The sequence below is a fragment of the Heterodontus francisci genome, chromosome 9 (genome assembly GCF_036365525.1).
Source record: "Heterodontus francisci isolate sHetFra1 chromosome 9, sHetFra1.hap1, whole genome shotgun sequence".
NCBI lineage: Eukaryota > Metazoa > Chordata > Chondrichthyes > Heterodontiformes > Heterodontidae > Heterodontus > Heterodontus francisci.
This window is the reverse complement of record NC_090379.1, coordinates 120,979,909-120,997,603: the sequence shown is the minus strand read 5'-3', so window position 1 is coordinate 120,997,603 and position 17,695 is coordinate 120,979,909. Positions and strand designations below refer to the sequence as shown.

General features: G+C 48.0%; 1 protein-coding gene across 1 annotated transcript in view; it reads left to right on the top strand.

The window, feature by feature from the left end:
* The window catches only part of LOC137373409 (uncharacterized), a 114,088-nt gene that overhangs the window by 10,004 nt on the left and 86,389 nt on the right, over positions 1-17,695 (top strand). Inside the window, 2 exon segments of the mRNA XM_068038226.1 lie at positions 14,894-15,953; positions 15,955-16,205. Coding sequence (XP_067894327.1) covers positions 15,003-15,953; positions 15,955-16,205 — 1,202 coding nt within the window. The 5' untranslated portion in view covers positions 14,894-15,002.

Below are 17,695 nucleotides of genomic sequence, written 5' to 3'. Positions count from 1 at the left end.
GTAAAGAACAGAAGTCCCATTGTACTGCACACCATAGTTGATGGCCCAGGCATTCGGGTTTCTGTATAATTTATTTAACAATTTTGTTCATTGTCTCTCCGGCCCCAATCTCCATGATGGACACAAAAATGATCATTCATTTGACAATTGGACCATTCAATGGCAGATTAATTACCCAGGACTCCCTGTGGGTCAGAAAGTCCCCTATTAGTGACTGCAAGAGCTCAGTGCGCCTGTGCGGGATTGGACTGTGCTCTGAGTGGTGGTGATGGACTGAGGTGAAAGAGATGGCTTGGGAGGCGGGAGGAGATAGCGGGCACAGGGGAGGAATTGGAGCCGTGGGTGGGCTGGGAAACTTCATAAACACCTGGGGTCGGCCTGAGGCCTCGAATAAGAGCCCACAAGCCCTGTGTTTACCCCGCAGTGACAGGCCGGGGGGAGCGGGGGCACTAGCTGCCACCTTGAACAGGACGGGGTCAGGGCGCGTGCGCCACTGTCTTGGTGAGGACAGAGTGGGCGGGGCTTCAGGGTCTCTTCCCAACCAGTTCCTCGTGCCCGGGAGATGGAGCTTCCTGGACAACAGGGTTTTCAGCAGCTTCACCCACTCCAAGGCTGCACGTGATGTTTGCAGCCTCGAGGAGTCCATGGGCCATGTATATATTCAGTGTGAGAGGTTACAGTCCCTGTATAGTTACCTGAAGGGGAAGCTCCTCAACTTAGAATCATAGAAATTTACAGCATGGAAGGAGGCCATTCGGCCCATTGTGTTCATGTCGGTCGACAAGGAGCCATCCAGCTTAATCCCACTTTCCATCTCTTGGTCCATAGCCTTGTAGGTTCGGGCACTTCAAGTGCATGTCCAAGTACTTTTTAAATGTTATGAGGGTTTCTGTCTCTACCACCCTCCCAGGCAGTGAGTTCCAGATCCTCAGGCGCTGGGTAAAAACATTTCCCCTCAAATCCCCTCTCAACCACCTACTTCTTACCCTAAATGTATGCCCCCTGGTTATTGATCCCTCAACCAATAGGAATTGGGCTTTCCTGTCCTCTCTATCTAGATCTCTCATAATTTTATACACTTCAATTAGGTCTCCATTCAGACTCCTCCGTTGTAAAGAAAACAGCCCTCACCTATCCAATCTTTCCTCATAACTGAAATTCTCCAGTCCAGGCAACATCCTTGTAAATCTCCTTTGTACCCTCGCTAGTGCAATCATATTTTTCCTATATTGCGGTGACCAGAACTGCACACAGCACTCCAGCTGTGGCCTAACCAGAGTTTTATACAGTTCAAGCATAATCTCCCTGCTCTTATATTCTGTGTCTCGGCTAATAAAGGCAAGTATCCCATGTGCCTTCTTGAGCACCTTATCAACCTGCCCAGCCAGATTCTGGGATCTATGCACTTGTACACCAAAGTCCCTCTGTTCCTCTAGACTTCTGAGTGTCCCACCATTTCATTTGAATTTCATTTGCTGCTATTCTACACACCTGACTAGTCGATTCATACCTTCCTGCAGTCTGTAGCTTTCTTCTTTATTATCAACCACGCAGTTATTTTTAAATCATCTGCAATCTTCTTAATTATACCCCCCTATATTAGAGTTCAAATCATTGATATATACCAGAAAAAGCAAGGGACCTGATACTGAGCCCTGCGGAACCCCACTGGAAACAGCCTTCCAGTCACAAAACACCCATTACCCTTTCCTTCCTGCCTCTGAGCCAGTTTTGACTCCAACTTGCCACTTTGCCTTGGATCCCATGGTCTTTTACTTTCATGACCGGTCTGCCATGTGGGACCTTATCAAAAGTCTTGGTTACACTTTAGCCTCACTCTCCTAATCATTGGCCACTCATTGTGGAGGTGGGTGGATCAGTCAGAGGATCTTCTCCTGGACCTGCTCTTGTGCCTAGTTAAAACAGCAATGTGTAGATCCAGGATGGGAGTTCCGAAGAAGGGTCACTGACCCGAAACGTTAACTCTGCTTCTCTTTCCACAGATGCTGACAGACCTGCTGAGTGATTCCAGTATTTCTTGTTTTTGGGCAGGGACCATGTTGGGAATTGGGGGGGGGTGGGTGCCGCCGCCCTCTCTCCCGTGGTGTTGTCTGTGCCCGGGTGGCCCTGGAGAGGGAGCACATTTGATGCCTTCTGTGACCGGTGACACTTCAGGATACAGAGTGTCTCATTGTCACTGATAACAACATTCTGGTTTAGTTGGGAAGGTTCCCTCTACTTCTATTGTGACTTTGCTGCTTATTTTGGCTTCCTTTAGTTTGAATGGGGGGCACGGAGTGGAAACTTTGCCTGAGTGAGAAGTAATCAGAGTGTGAAGGTGGGAATTTGGTTCACGTGGGAATTTGGTGCAGAGAGGGAAAAGAGGAATTGATGTGTGACATTCCAGCAAAGAGGGTAAGTGATTGGTGAACATTCTCTCTTTTTCTCTCATCTAAACTAAGGAATTTTAATGGGGTTAGTATAACATTAATTGGAATAATAAGAATAAGAATCTTCTGAGACTCAGGTAATTTATTAGTAAGGTTTTATTAGTAGTAGTAAGGTTTTCCAGCAGTAGGAAAGCTTCTTAGTAGTGGAGCTTATTAGTAATGGTGTTTATTAATTATAAATTAACTAAGAAAAATAAAATATCTCATAATATAGATGGCATGGCAGTTGATGTGTTGCAGTGTAGTATGTGGGAGCTGATGCACACCAGTGTGATCCACGGCAAACACGTCTGCAGTCACACCCCTTAGGATAGGGTCTTCTGATCTGATCAGTGGTCAGTGACAGGAGGATGTGACTGCGAGTGAGGCAGGTAAGGGGATTGAGAATGCAGAAGTGGAGGAGGCTCAGCCCTTGCAGTTGTCTCGCAGGTTTGAGGTTCTTTCAGCTTGTACAGATGAGAGTGAGGGCTGCAGGGCGGAAAAATAAAATGGTATAAAACAGTGAACATTATCCACTCCCACTCCCCACTGGAGTCGCAAATGAATATATTAATTGCAACAATTCATTTGATTTGATTTTAAATAGTAGTTTAAAAATTGAATCATGTTTCTCTCATTGTGTTTCACAACTCAGATTCATGGCCTCATTTCAAGGGCAATTAGGGATGGGCAATAAATGCTGTCCTAGCCATGACACCCACATCCCATGAACGAATAATAAAAAAAAAGTTTTCTTCCTCTGAGCCTCTGAAATTCATCTGACAGTGTAATGTTGGTGAGTGGTGATTGATTGATTGTCCTGGGAAGCAACAGGAAGAAGCTCAGAGGCTGGAGGGCCAAGGCAGCAGCATGTTCTGTAACCAATACTTGAGGGGTGGAATGTGAATTGGCCAGTCAGTTGAGTCAGTATGAACACCTCTTAAACTATTTATCTGTCAATAGTTAAATTGAGATTGTCAGTATTTTGTTTTCCTGGAGTTCCAATTCTGAGTTTCAGTCTCTTCAGTGCCAAGTTGCCCAGGTATGTACAGGTCATTCATTTCCATATTTACATGTTGCTGTTAGTTAAAGATACAGAGAATGATTGCCCCTTCATTCTGTATCTGTTTGTGATATTTACAGGGACATACTCACCTTTCTACATATTTATCAGTTAAAGCAACATCCTTTCTTTTAGCAGTGAGTCACACTCTGTGCAGGGGGAGATGTCAGGTGACTTCAGCATTTAAAATACTCATTCTTTTGTTCAATTTCCCTCCATGGCCTCACCCCCTCCCTATCTCGGTGACCACCTCCAGCTGTATAATCCTCTTCATAAGGGGAAACCCTTTCCGGTGTCAGAAGTGTCGGTAGCAGACGGCACAGATTTAAGGTAATTGGGAAAAGAACCAGAGGTGACATGAGGGAAGACATTATGCAGTGAGTTGTTCTGATCTGGAATACACTGCCTGAAAGGATGGTGGAAGCAGATTCAACAGTAACTTTCAAAAGGGTTGAATACTTGAATTGGAAACATTTTCAGGATTACAGGTGAAGGATAGTAGAGTGGGTCTAAATTGCACAGCTCTTTCAAAGGGCCAGCATGGGCATGATGGGTTGAATGGCCTGCTGCTGTGCTGTCTCATTCTATGATTTTATGAACTGTGTTCCTCTTACTCACCAATAACCTGTTGACCAATGCTCAGCTTGGGTTCCTCCAGGGCGCTCGGCTGCAGATCTCATTACAGCCTTGGCCCAAATGTGGAGAAAAGACCAGAATTCGAGAGGTGAGGTGAGAGTGACTGTGTTTGATTTCAATATAGCTTTTCACCAAGTATATAAATGCAAGTCCTTCTTTTAATGTCGGAAATATGGCAGAAAAATTCCACACAGCAAAGTCCACAAACAGAAAGGTGTTTTATTAGTGATATTGGTTGAGGGATAAATTTTGTCAGCACATCATTGTTCTATTAGTAGAATGAAGGGTATGTAGGTAGTTTGATCTTAGAGTAGGTTAAAGGGTCGGCACAGCCGAATTGAGCCGAAGAGCCTGTACTGTGCTGTATTGTTCTATGTTCTATCAGGGAGAACATCCCTGCTCTTCAAATTAACTTCATGGGATCATTTGCATCCACTTGAGAGGACAGATGGGGTCTTGGTTGAAGATGTCATCTGAAATGCAGGACGTCTGACAGTGCAGCACCCCCCAGTACTGCATTGGAATATCAGCCTAGATTTTATGTTCAAGTCTCTGGATGTCGATTTCAACACACAATCTACTGACTCGGATGTGAATGTAATCACTGAGCCACGACTAACACATCATCATTATTCTACATTATTTCAGTTCTTAGTCCTTCGGTTGTTCTCGTGGATAAGTCCCAGCTCCTCATATATTCCAGCGAGCCTCTCCTATTCTTGGTATTCAGGGAAGGTATCGGTAACGTGTCCATGTATCTGATTTGGAAATGTTTGATGGGACAATCTACTCGATATCTAACCCCGTTATTTTTGTGTAAAGGGCGCTTTACTCTGTATCTAACCCTGTTTTTTTTTATATCCCAGGCCCCCCTTATATATAGTTTATAAAATAATTTTATTAAAATCAAATAAATAAAACAAATACTCAAATTAAAATAGAATTGTGTGCATCTATGATGCACTGCAGCCCCTGCGGCGCCCACCGCCCGCGGAAGGTTTCCAGTGAACCGGCGGACACCGCATGCTCCTTCTTCAAGGAAGACCCGGGCACGAACCTAACCTCGGAAGAGGGGCAGGCAAACAGGGTGGACAGAACCCCCCCCCCCCCCCCCCAATGGCCCGCAGCCTGGACCTGTGAATTGCCACTTTGACCAGGACCAAGAGCAGACCAACAAGGAGAACCCCCTCCCGGCCCACCCTTCTCCACACCGGGTGCCCAAAGATCAGGTTCATGGGGCTGAAGTGCAGCCAAAATTTGAGGAGCAGCGCCTTTAAATACTGGAAGAGGGGCTGCAACTTCGCACACTCCATATATACATTGAACACGGACTCGTCCAGGCTGCAGAAATTACATGCCTGGGAGTCCGTGAACCTACTTAAAAGTCTGTTGCATGGGACTACCCTGTGCAGCACCCTCCACTCCAGGTCCCCGATGTAAAGGGGGAGGACTTCCGCATGGAGACCTCCAGCAGGATTTCCCCTCGCCGCCAGATGGCAACGCTGGCTGCCACAGCATGTCCGGGCAGCAGATGAGGGCGAGGAAGTGGAGAAAGTGTAGGAGCAGCCTGTACAGGAAACCCCTTCTGTGGAATAGCACGGAGGGCATTTCCAATTGGCGGCTCAGGTTGTGCGGGACTGGCTCCCAAGGAAGGTTTTGGGGCCTGGGTCCGATGAGCAGTCCAGACTGAGCTGGGGTCAGCTCGGCTGGGAATGCTGCATGTTCCCGAGCCCCCTCGCCACCTGCAGTGAGGGACGTCTTGCAGCTTCGGCTACTCCTCGGCCCATCAGTCCATCCCCAGATACGGGTATCTCCACAGGGTCTGAAGGCAGAGAGTCGCAGCCTGGGTGTGGACGCACATCAACTGGCCACCTTCCTCAATCGGGAGACTCGACAATGGCAGAGACCCACTGTTTCCTCTTACCCCTGAGGAAATCGACGAGCTTCTTCTGGATCTTGGTGGCAAATGCAAGGGGTGGGGCCAAAGTGACCAACTGATACCACAGCATTGAGGCCACTAGTTGGTTTATGACCAGCGCTTGGCCCCTTTGGAAAGCACTCTGAGCAGACCTGAGTGGTGACTTTGACTTCCAACTCCTGCCAGTTTGCCGGCCAGGCTTCCTCAGCGGGGCTAAGGTGGACTCCCAGATAGAGGAGGTGCATGGTGCTCCATGCAAAAGGTGTTATCTCCTCCGGCAGAGAGTCCACCCGCCACTGACCCACCAAGATTTCTCCCAATTCTTCCTCGTGGAGGACGCAGCAGAAAAGGTCTGCTGGCACTCGCGCATTCTCCGCACGTCAACGGGATCTGTGACCGTGAGGAGCACATCATCGGCATAAGCCAAGAGGACAAACCCCATGCCCGGCCCGTGCAGAGCCAAACCCGCCAACCTCTTGTGAAGCAGGCATAGGAATGGCTCCACACAGATGGTAGATAATTGGCTGAATGTCGGGCATCCCTGACGCACTCCTCTCCCAAAGCGAAGGGCCCACTTTTAAAGGTTTGTGTATCTGGACCCCTTGTAGGTTTTTAGAGATATTAGCATACATGGCTAAAATACATTGACATCAAATATCTGATATAATGTGTATTATGGGATCGAGAATATTAGTCTGATTTTTGAAACTCAAACAGGTGCTTCACTGCAGACAGGTTACCATGGTAACACTGATGGGACATTTCATTGCACCGAATCGGCTCATTGGAAACACTAATCAGATCAGGGAAAGGACAGGGTTTGTCTGTTATTAATCACAATATAAACTGAAACCCGAGTAAGTAATAGAATAGATTCGATTTATAATGTGTGATGTTAATACTCATGGATTCATGGAATTGAATACAAAAGTAGGGAGGTTATGCTTCAGCTATACAAGGCATTGGTGAGACCACATCTGGAGTACTGTGTACAATAATGGCCTCCTTATTTAAGGAAGGATGTAAAGGCGTTGGAAGCAGTTCAGAGAAGGTTTACGAGACTAATACCTGGAATGGGTAGGTTGTCTTATGAGGAAAGATTGGACAGGCGAGGCTTGTATCTGCTGGAGTTAGGTAACTTGATTGAAACATATAGGATTCTGAGGGGTCTTGACAGTGTGGATGTGGAAAGGATGTTTCCTCTTGTGGGAGAATGTAGAACTAGGGGTCACTGTTTAAAAATAAGGGGTCACCCATTTAACACAGATGAGAAATTTTTTCTCTGAGGGTCGTGAGTCTTTGGAACTCTCTTCATCACGAGGCAGTGGAAGCAGAGTCTTTGAATATTTTGAACGCAGTGGTAGATAAATTCTTGATAAGCAAGGGGGTGAAAGGTTATTGGGGTTAGGCGGGAATGTGGCGTTGAGGTTACAATCAGATCAGCCATGATCTTATTGAATGGTGGAACAGGCTCGAGGGGCCGAGTGGCCTCCTCCTGCTCCTAATTCATTGTTGTTCTATAATTGTGAAACTATAAAAAAGAACAGAATTAACAGTAGGCAGGGTAGTTTGGGGATAATGAGAAAATTACTGAAGTAAAGTAACTGCTGGGAACCAGGGAATGTGTCCTTGTAAATCACAGATTAGAGAAATTCCAGCTGTCTTTTCCTCACTTCCAGCAAAACCCAGCAGAGAAGACAAAGAGTCAGGTATCAGAGCTGGATCACTACAGGGTATAACAGATTTTGTTTTCCCCAAAATATACTTTATTCACAAAAACTTGTAAAAAAAAAAATTACAAAACAGTTCAAATTTGACATTTCAGAGTGCAATAAAGATCATATTCCTTCAATACAGAACATGAGGTGCCTCACAACTCTTTACTATTCCATTTTATATACAGTGTACATTTGTATTACATAGCAGAAACATCTTTTGGTGCATACAGCCCAAGGGGTTTTTACATGGTTTCCAGCCCCTCAGTAAACTATGGCAGGCAGGCCTTAGACTGTGGCCTTTCCCCATTGAGCCTTTGCGGCAGCTGCCCCAAGCTTCAGTGCGCCCCTCAGCATGTAGTCCTGGACCTGGGAATGTGCTAGTCTGTAACACTCAGTCTTGGACAGCTGTTTGACTGGAGGACCAGCAGGTTTTGGGCAGACTGAAGAGCATCTGTCACCGAGCTGATGGTCCTCCAGCAGCAGTTGATGTTTATCTCGGTGTGCGTCCCTGGGACCAGACCATAGAGCACAGAGTTACAGAGCTGCTCAGAATGAACCTCGACAAAAACCACTGCATCTCTTTCCAGATCTGCTTTGCCTCAGTTCAGAAAGTTCTGGTGATGAGGCATTCTGCCAATTGACTTTGGCAGTCTGCTCGAGGAACCATCCGCCAGGATCCACCATTTCCTTTTCCCGCAGGGCCTTGAGGACATTATGTGCAGACCGCTGCCTGATGGATTTGTGGTCAAAGGTGTTTTTCTGCACAACATTTTCCATGAGGGACAGATAGTACGGCATGCTCCAACTGAATGGAGCTTTCTGCGGCAATGTGGCCAGACCCATCCTTCACAACACCGGGGACAGATAGAGCCTCAGCACGTAGTGACACTGGTGTTTGTGTACCGGGGGTCTACGCACAGCTTGATGCAGCCACAGACAAAGGTGACCGTCAGGATGAGGGTGACGTTGGATATGTTCTGTCCCCCTTTATCTGGAGGTTTGAACATCGTGTCCCTGTGGATTTTCAATCTCTGTCTATTTTCAATCTCCAGATAAAGTGGAAGATGGTGCAGGTGACCGCCACAGCACAGGAGTAGGGTATGGTACAGTAATACAGAGAGCACCTTGCATCTGATGACCAGGTTCTTACCCTGATGGAGAGGCAGCGTCGCTCCCACATGACCAGTTTCTGTTTCACTGTGCCTGCTCACTTCTAGTTTTTGGCGCACACCCTGGCCCCTCTGAACCATATTCCCTGAAGGCCTGCTCAGGTCAGGAAAACGAACCCAACCGAACCACAGCGGACCCAAGCCCGACCCGGCCCTCCGATTTTGCCCCGTGCCTGTCCCCGACTCGATCCAATCATCCCTTTACTTACCTTCCTGACACAGAACCTGCAGGAAGCTGCAGCGCATGCATGATGACGTCATCGTAACGTCACTTGCTCACTGCGCAGACTCAGTTTCGTCCCAGATTCCCAGCTCGGGTAAGTTTTTTAATTTCAATACTTACCAGCAGAGCACTCACCGTCTGTGTCCGGTCCGATCCGAGCCCGAAAGCCGGACCCGGTAGCAGGCCTTTAATATCCCAAGTACTGTCAGACCTGACGGTGAAGGGGTAAAGGATTAGTCGGCCCAGTTCCAAAAGAACATGGGCTTGGACGGTCTCAGGAAAAGGTTCGATACAGCAAACAAACAAGAAAGGAGAGAGAGCACAGTCGTGTCTAACTCCATATATGATTGGGAAACTTTCCAATTCCCACCCATTGATTGAGATTGCGCTACTGATGTTTGTGTAGATCAGTTGGAACCAATTGCAGATTCCCTCCTCAATCCCCATTTTGCAGAACACGTCCAGCATGTCTGTGTACAATATCCTGTCAAAAGCCTTCTCCTGGTTCAAGCTGATGAGGCAGGTGTCCACCCTCCTGTCCTGTACATAGAGAATCGTATCCCTGAGTAGCGCGAGGCGAAGTGAGATCTTCCTGCCGGGTACAGTACAGGTCTGATCAGGGTGACTCACCAACTCCAGAGGAAACTTGACCCGACCGACGACAACATTAAACAGAATTTTGTAGTCCGCAATGAGCAGTGAGATGGGCCACCAATTTCTGATTTCCTCCCTCTCCCCCTTCCGCTTGTAGATGAGGGTGATGATCCCTTTCTTCATGGATTCTGACATGCTGCCGGCCAGAAGCATACTGTCGCACACTCGGAGGCCGAGTTTCAAACCCTCGTCAATGCATTCACGGAGGCTTATGAAAGAATGGGCCTTAAGCTAAATATCCGGAATACAAAGGTCGTCTACTAGCCTGCTCCTGCAGTGCAACACTGCCTCGACTATCAAGATCCATGGTGAACCACTGGACATTGTGGATCACTTCTCATACCTTGGGGGCCTCCTCTCAGCAAGGGTAGACATCGACGATGAAACTCTGCATCGCCTCCAGTGTGCCAGCGCAGCCTTCTGTCATCTGAGGAAGAGAGTGTTTGACGACAAAGACCTCAAACCAGGTCCCAAGCTCATGGTCTACAGGGCTGCAGTGTTACCTGCCCTCCTGTATGAGTCAGAAACATGGACACTGTACAGCAGACATCTCAAAACCCTGGAGGGATATCACCAACGATGCCTCCGCATGATCCTGCAGATTCAGTGGCAGGACAGGCACTCCAATGTCAGTGTCCTCTCTCAGGCCAACATCCCCAGTATCGAGACACTGGTCATGGCTACTCAGTTACGTTGGGCGGGCCACGTTGTCCGCATGCCGGGCACAATATTCCCAAAACAAACTTTCCACTCCGAGCTCCGTCATGGCAAGAGGTTACCAGGAGGGCAGAAGAAATGCTGCAAGGACGTCCTTAAAAGCTCCCTGAAAAAATGTGACATCTCCACTGATTCGTGGGAATCTCTTGTCTGAGATGACCCAAAATGGAGAAGAAGCGTCCATGAAGGTGCCAGCCTGTTTGAACAACATCGACATGCCCAGGCAGCTACCTGGTGCAAACAGTGGAAGGAGCGTTCCAAAACTTACACATCCCATTCACTCACCAAACACCACCTGTCCCACCTGTGGCAGTGTGTGCAGATCCAGAATTGGACTATTCAGTCACCTAAGGACCCCCAACCCTGGAGTGGAAGAAAGTCATCCTCATTCCAGAGGGGCTGTCTAAGAAGAAGACTGTTGTACACTTCCAGCAGGTCTGGGCTAATCCAGTCCCACAGAGTCAAATACAACTTAACCGGCAAGCCGTTGCTTCCGGGGGTTTTACTCGTCTCGAAGGACCTGATGACCTTTGTCATTCTTGTCCAGAGTTAGCGGTTTATCCAGACTCTGTCATCTAAGACCTCTGTGATAGAGGACAGGAAGGACTGGGAGGCTGTGGGCTTCGTGTCGTACAGCCCAGCATAAAAGGATTTGCTGATCCTAAGTATGTCAGACTGCAATGACGTTAGAGTCATCCTCTTCCTTCAGGCTGCTGATCACAGAACTCTTTCTGTGTACCTTTTGGAAGAAGCACAAGCATGTCTCATCCTGCTCCACGGAGTGCGCTCTGGACATGGAAGATGATCTTGTAGGCCTCCATGGCAAAGAGCGAGGCCTGCTGGCTCTTCACTTCTTAGAGATCCTCCTTGACCCCCATCGACTGCAGCCAGAGCAGATTCTGCATGCTTTTCTGGAGTCTGTCTCCCTCGCCCTCTGAATTGAACAGCAGCTTGATGTTCGCCTTGATCACTTCCCACCAGTGTGTCGGAGACTCCAAGAGGGGTTTCACAGTTTTCCAACCTTTGTACTCCCTTTTGAGTTCCTCAGTGTTTTCTGGGATCAACAGTTTCACGTTCGGCTTCCGTGTCCCCCTGCCAACCCTCTGGTCATCCTGTAAGTAACAGTCTGTCAGTGGGAGGCAGTGGTCAGAGAAGAACGGTGGACCTGACTCTGAATGTACAGGACACAAATAGGAAGTCCATCCTGGAAAGGGCAGACCCGTCTGGTCTTGACCAGGTATATCTACGCTGTGCACTGTTCGCAGGGTTGCTGAAGACATCATGCAGCTTGGCATCTTTTACTGTTTCCATCAGGAGTCTGGATGTGGCGTCCATTTGACTGTCAGTCCTGCCGGATCGTCCAGCCGCATCGGTGATGCAGTTGAAGTCACCGCCTAGAATGACCGGCCTGGACATGGCCAGCAGCAGTGGGAGCTACTGGAAGACGTTCAGCCGCTCGCTGTATTGGACCAGGGCGTACACGTTTATTAACCGGAGCAGAGCGTTGTTGTACATTACGTCTGCTATGAGGAGGCGACTGCCCACCAGCTGCTCAACTTCGGAGATGCTGAAGTTGCCTCCGTGCAGCAGAATATCCTGGCCAGAGGAATGGGAATCATTTCCCCTGACCAGATCGGTTCTTGTAGGCAGCGAGGTTTGGACTGTCCGCTGCCGGTGGTGTCTTTACCTTCTGTTTCCCCTCGGCTTTCCGGAGCTGGGGTGCACTGAGAGCTTCACTGCTCCCAGTTTCCCAGATCTGTGATGCACTGGGAGCTTCACTACTCATGGTTTCCCAGAGCTGGGGTGCACTGGGAGCTTCACTACTCCCAGTTTCCCGGAGCTGGGGTGCACTGGGAGCTTCACTACTCCCAGTTTCCCGGAGCTGCCGTGCACTGGGTGCTTCACTACTCCCGGTTTCCCAGAGCTAGGGTGCGCTGGGAGCTTTACTATTCCCGGTTTACGGAGCTGGGGTGCACTGGGTTTCTCGCTGTGCTCTGTGCTTTGGGGTTGGGGTGCGCTGGGCCTTTCTCTGCTTCCAGTGTTACGGAACTGTGGGACCTTCTCTTTCAGCTCCTTTGTGTTCTGCCGCTTATTTTGCTGGTGTTGTCTTTCCTGCCTTTCCTCATCCGATGCGGTGCAGCCACTGTGGTCCCGTTTCAGACATTAGCCTCCTCTTGCCACTGGTTCGGGTGGTGGCCTGTTCCCTTTTCTGGGTCTCCTTCATGGTTTTCCTCTTGACCACTTGTCACTCACCCGGTTGTCCCTCTGCTGGCTCCTCCTCCATTGATTCTGTCTGCTGAGGAGGAGGAGACTCCGAGCACAGGGTTGGTGCTTGGCAGCTTGCTGCAGCTCCCTCTACTTGTTTTCCTTAAACAGATCTTCCTCGCTGGGGGGGCGCTCGGTGGGGGGTGGGTTGCTGATCTCCTTTGCAGCACCAGCCATGTTGGTCGTTCCAGCCTCTTGCCCCTCCTTGGTTCTCACCGCCTGTGTGTAACTGGACACACCATCACCTCCCAGTCTGGATCATGTGTCTATGAAGGGAGGTTGTTGTCCTGTCTAGACCACCCTGAATACCCTTGCTCCATGACTGTCAGGAATAGAAGATCTCGGGATTGTGAGAGGAGCCTCAGGGCATCAGTCTCATTAATCCTGTAAACTAGAGGAACACAGGAGTGGGAGGAGGCCATTCAGCCCCTCGGGCCTGTTCCGCCATTCACGTACATCATGTCTGATCTGTATCTCAGCTGCATTTACCCAGTTTGGTTCCACATCACTTAACCTTACCAACAAAAATATATCAACCTCAAGTTTTGAAATTCACTTATCTGTCTCTCACTGTCAGTCTCAGTCTCTCTCTGTGTTTGTCTCCCCATTTACAGATGTTCCCTGTCCTGACTCCATTTCTCCTTCATTTACAGACCTCTCTAACCAGTCCCATTTCTCCTTTCTCTACCGCTGCTGCCTGGCCAGTTCCCATTTGTCAGTCAGGATTCAGTTGTCAGCACTCCCTTATGATCTCCCTTATGTGTTGGATGGATTTGGGTTCAAGACGCGCTGAAGGCCTCGAGCACAAAATTCTAGGCAGGCACTCCAGTGCAGGACTGAGGGAGTGCTGCACTGTCGGAGGTGCCATCTTTCAGATGGGACGCCTGGCCTGCCCTCACTCTCGGACGGATGTAAAAGATCCCATGGCACAATTAGAAAGAAGAGCAGAGGGATATTTGTCGTGTCCTGGCTAATATTTAGCATCACATTAAACATCGCAGAGAGAGATTATTTGGAGATTATCACAATGTTTGTGGGAGCTTGCTGTGTTCAAATTGACTACTGCAATTCTGACTGATTCTGACATACTTGAAAACTACTTCATTGGCTATTAAGCACTTTTAGACGTACTGTGGTCATGAAAAACATGAGAGAAATTCAAGAATAAAATCAGAAAGTGCTGGAAATACTCAACCGGTCAGGCACCATCTGTGGAGAGAGAAACAGTGTTAACGTTTCAGGTCTGTGGCCCTTCATCAGAAATTCAAGACTTCTTTAAAAAAAAACTCCTTAATTTACAGACACGCCCTGACCAGTTACCGTTTCTCTTTTATTTACAGACCCTCACTAACAAGTCCCCAGTTGTCCTCCATTTACAGACACACCCTTCCCACTCTGGAGTTTAGAAGAATGAGAGGTGATCGAATTGAGACATACAAAAGTTTGCAAGGGCTTGATAGGGTAAAAGCTGAGAGATTGTTTCCACTGGTCAGAGAATCTAGGACACGGGGACACAGTCTCAGGATAAGGGGCCAATCATTCAGGACTGAGATGAGGAGAAATTACGACACTCAGAATTGTGAATCTTTGGAATTCTCTACCTCAGAGAGTTGTGGATGTTCCAACATAAATGTTTGGTGTCTCAGGGAATCGGGGGATATGGGGAGCAGGCAGGAAAGTGGAATTGAAGCCCAAGATCAGCCATGATCGTATTGAATGGCGGAGCAGGCTCGATGGGTCTACTTCTACTATTATTTCTTGGGTTCTCTCCATTTCTCTGCAATTTACAGATGCTCCTTGACCTGTTGCTACTTCTCCATTTACAGACACTCCCTGACCAGTCTCCATTTCCCCTTCATTTACCTCTCGCTCTCCTCCCATAAAGGGCAGAATCTGCTGTAGCTCCAGACTGGTTGCAGGTTCCCTTCTGGACATTATTGAACCAGTTGGGGTTGTACGTTAATCCAGCAGCTTTTATGGTCACTTTTTCCTCGGGCCGGCCCCATGAATTACCAGATTGATTCAGCTCCATTTCACAACCTGCCTTTGTGTTTTTGTGGGTTCTCTCTCACTTTGTTTCTGTTTTAAATCAATTTCACAGGGTTTTAGAAGGGGAAGAAGTGCAGCCGTGAAATGCAAAGCAAACGTCAGATCAGGATCTGAAGGAGTCGCCCAATTTATTGGAACCCGAATATCAGTGGATTTTGAACATGAAAGGAAAAAGCACAAATCACAGTGGGGAGAAACTGTACACGTGTTCTGTGTGTGGACGAGGTTTCAGCCAATCATCTGGCCTGTCGAGACACAAGCGCAGTCACACTGGGAAGAAACCATGTAAATATGGGGATGTTGGAAAGGGACTGAATAATCAAGTTGAGCTGGACACTCATTCACGCAGTCACAGCCTGGAGAGGCCATTCACCTGCTCCGAGTGTGGGAAGGGATTCACTAAATCATCCTACCTGCTGCGACATCAGCGAGTTCACACCGGGGAGAGGCCGTTCACCTGCTCAGTGTGTGAGAAGGGATTCACTCAAACATCCGACCTGCTGAGACACCAGCGAGTTCACACCGGGGAGAGGCCATTCACCTGCTCCGAGTGTGGGAAGGGATTCATTACTTCATCCGAACTGCTGACACACCAGCGGGTTCACACTGGGGAGAGACCATTCACCTGCTCAGAGTGTGGGAAAGGATTCATTACTTCATCCCACCTGCTGACACACCAGCATGTTCACACTGGGGAGAGACCATTCACCTGCTCAGTGTGTGGGAAAGGATTCACTACTCCATCACACCTGCTGATACATGGGCGAGTTCACACTGACGAGAGACCTTTTAAATGTCCAGACTGTGGGAATTGCTATAAAAGCTCTGCTGAACTGATGATCCATCAACGTGTTCACACTGATTCGAGACCATTCAGGTGTTCTATTTGCAGGACTGGGTTCAAGCGATCATCTGAACTCACTGTACACCAGCGAGTTCACACTGGGGAGAGGCCGTTCACCTGCTCAGAGTGTGGGAAGGGATTCACTCAGTTATCTCACCTGCTGACACACCAGCGAGTTCACACTGGAGAAAGGCCATTCACCTGCTCAGAGTGTGGGAAGGGATTCACTCAGTTATCCAACCTGCTGACACACCAGCGAGTTCACACTTGACGAGAGACAATTCAGGTGCTCTCATTGTGGGACTCGGTTCAGTCAATCATCTAATCTCACTGTACACCAGCGACTTCACACTGGGGAAAGGCCTTTCATCTGTTCAACGTGTGGGAAGGGATCCACTCAGTCATCCCACCTTCTGACACACCAGCGAGTTCACACTGGGGAGAGGCCATTCACCTGCTCTGAGTGTCGGAAGAGATTCGCTCAGTCGTCCGCCCTCTTGACACACCAGCAAGTTCACGAGTAACTCGGGGATGAGAAATTTCCACACGACATTGGGGTTTCGGAAATCCACCATTGGCTTCTCCTTTTCCGACCTTGACCAATTTTTAAAATCCAGCCAACCACAAAGCCGCCCAAAGGTCTTTTTACCTGTTTTTAAGTCATCTTTATTTTTTTATCATCTTCCACCTCAGTGGAAATGAACTTCAACCAGGAAAGCAAGTGGGTGGGACTACATCCTCCTTCACAACTTCAGTGTATTAGTCTTCTGTGAATTGCCAAAAAGGAGTTGTGTGTATACATAGACCAATTCCCAATGTGTGTTTTTGCCTTCATGGGATATTTTAGCAGAGACCATCTGAGAACTGACTCAGCTCATCTGACAGGGTTTAAAGTTAATGGTGCAGAATCAGTAGCTGGCAAGTTGCTGGTCTGCAGCAAAAACATTGGTCTGTCAATAGGAATTTGAAACTTGCTTCCATTTACACATCGGTGAGGTTCTGAAGTAATTTCTAAAAACTCTGCACACACTGGTTACTGCATGTGAATATCCTGCAGTGAGCATAAGCTGTATAAACTGAATATGTCCTGTGCTTTGCAACAACTGAAGTGATCTGGAATTTCCACTTATCAATTTGATCAGGTGTATGGCTGAATTCCATTCATTGTTCACTGTCTACTGCCCCAGTCATGCTGTAAACCTTTTGCCAGTGTGAAGCCATCATTTGCAAGGAGTGTAACTCTGGCCATCTTTTTTCAATGTGTGGTGGTATTGATTAAGTAGAGCATTGCAGTGCTGGACAAAAAGGATGTCCCAGAGGGGTCGAGGACAGAATCAATTTGGCTAGAGCTGAGGAACAAAAAAGGTGCAGTTACATTGCTCGGTGTTGTCTACAGACCACCAGCTAGTGGGAAGGACATGGAGGAACAAATTGGCAACAAAATTACAGAGAGGTGCAAAAATTATAGGGTACTTATAATGGGGGACTTTAATTATCCAAACTTGGATTGGGATGTTGTGTAAAGGGCAGTGAGGGGCAAGAGTTTCTAGAGTGTGTTCAGGAAAATTTTCCACAACAGAATGTTGCTAGTCCAACAAGAAAGGAGGCACTGCTAGACCCTGTTCTTGGGAATGAGGTGGGCCAAGTGGATCAAGTATCGGGACAGCATTTTGGGGATAGTGATCATTGTATCATAAGCTTTAGGCTGACTATAGAAAAGGACAAAGAGTAATCCATATTCAGAATAATTAAGTGGGGGAAGGCCAACTTCAATGGGGTTTGAATGGTGCTGGGGTGAAAAAATCGGGGTCAAAAGCAGGCAGAAAAACCGGTAGATGCACAATGGGCTAGCTTCAAAGAAGAGATCGTTCGGGTACAGTCAAGTTATGTTTCCTCGAAGGGCAAAAGTAGGGCAAACAAATCCAGAGCTCCCTGGATGACAAAAGAGGTAGAGATTAAAATAAAGAAGAAAAAGTGTGCTTCTGACAGATGCCAGGTAGAAAATACTAT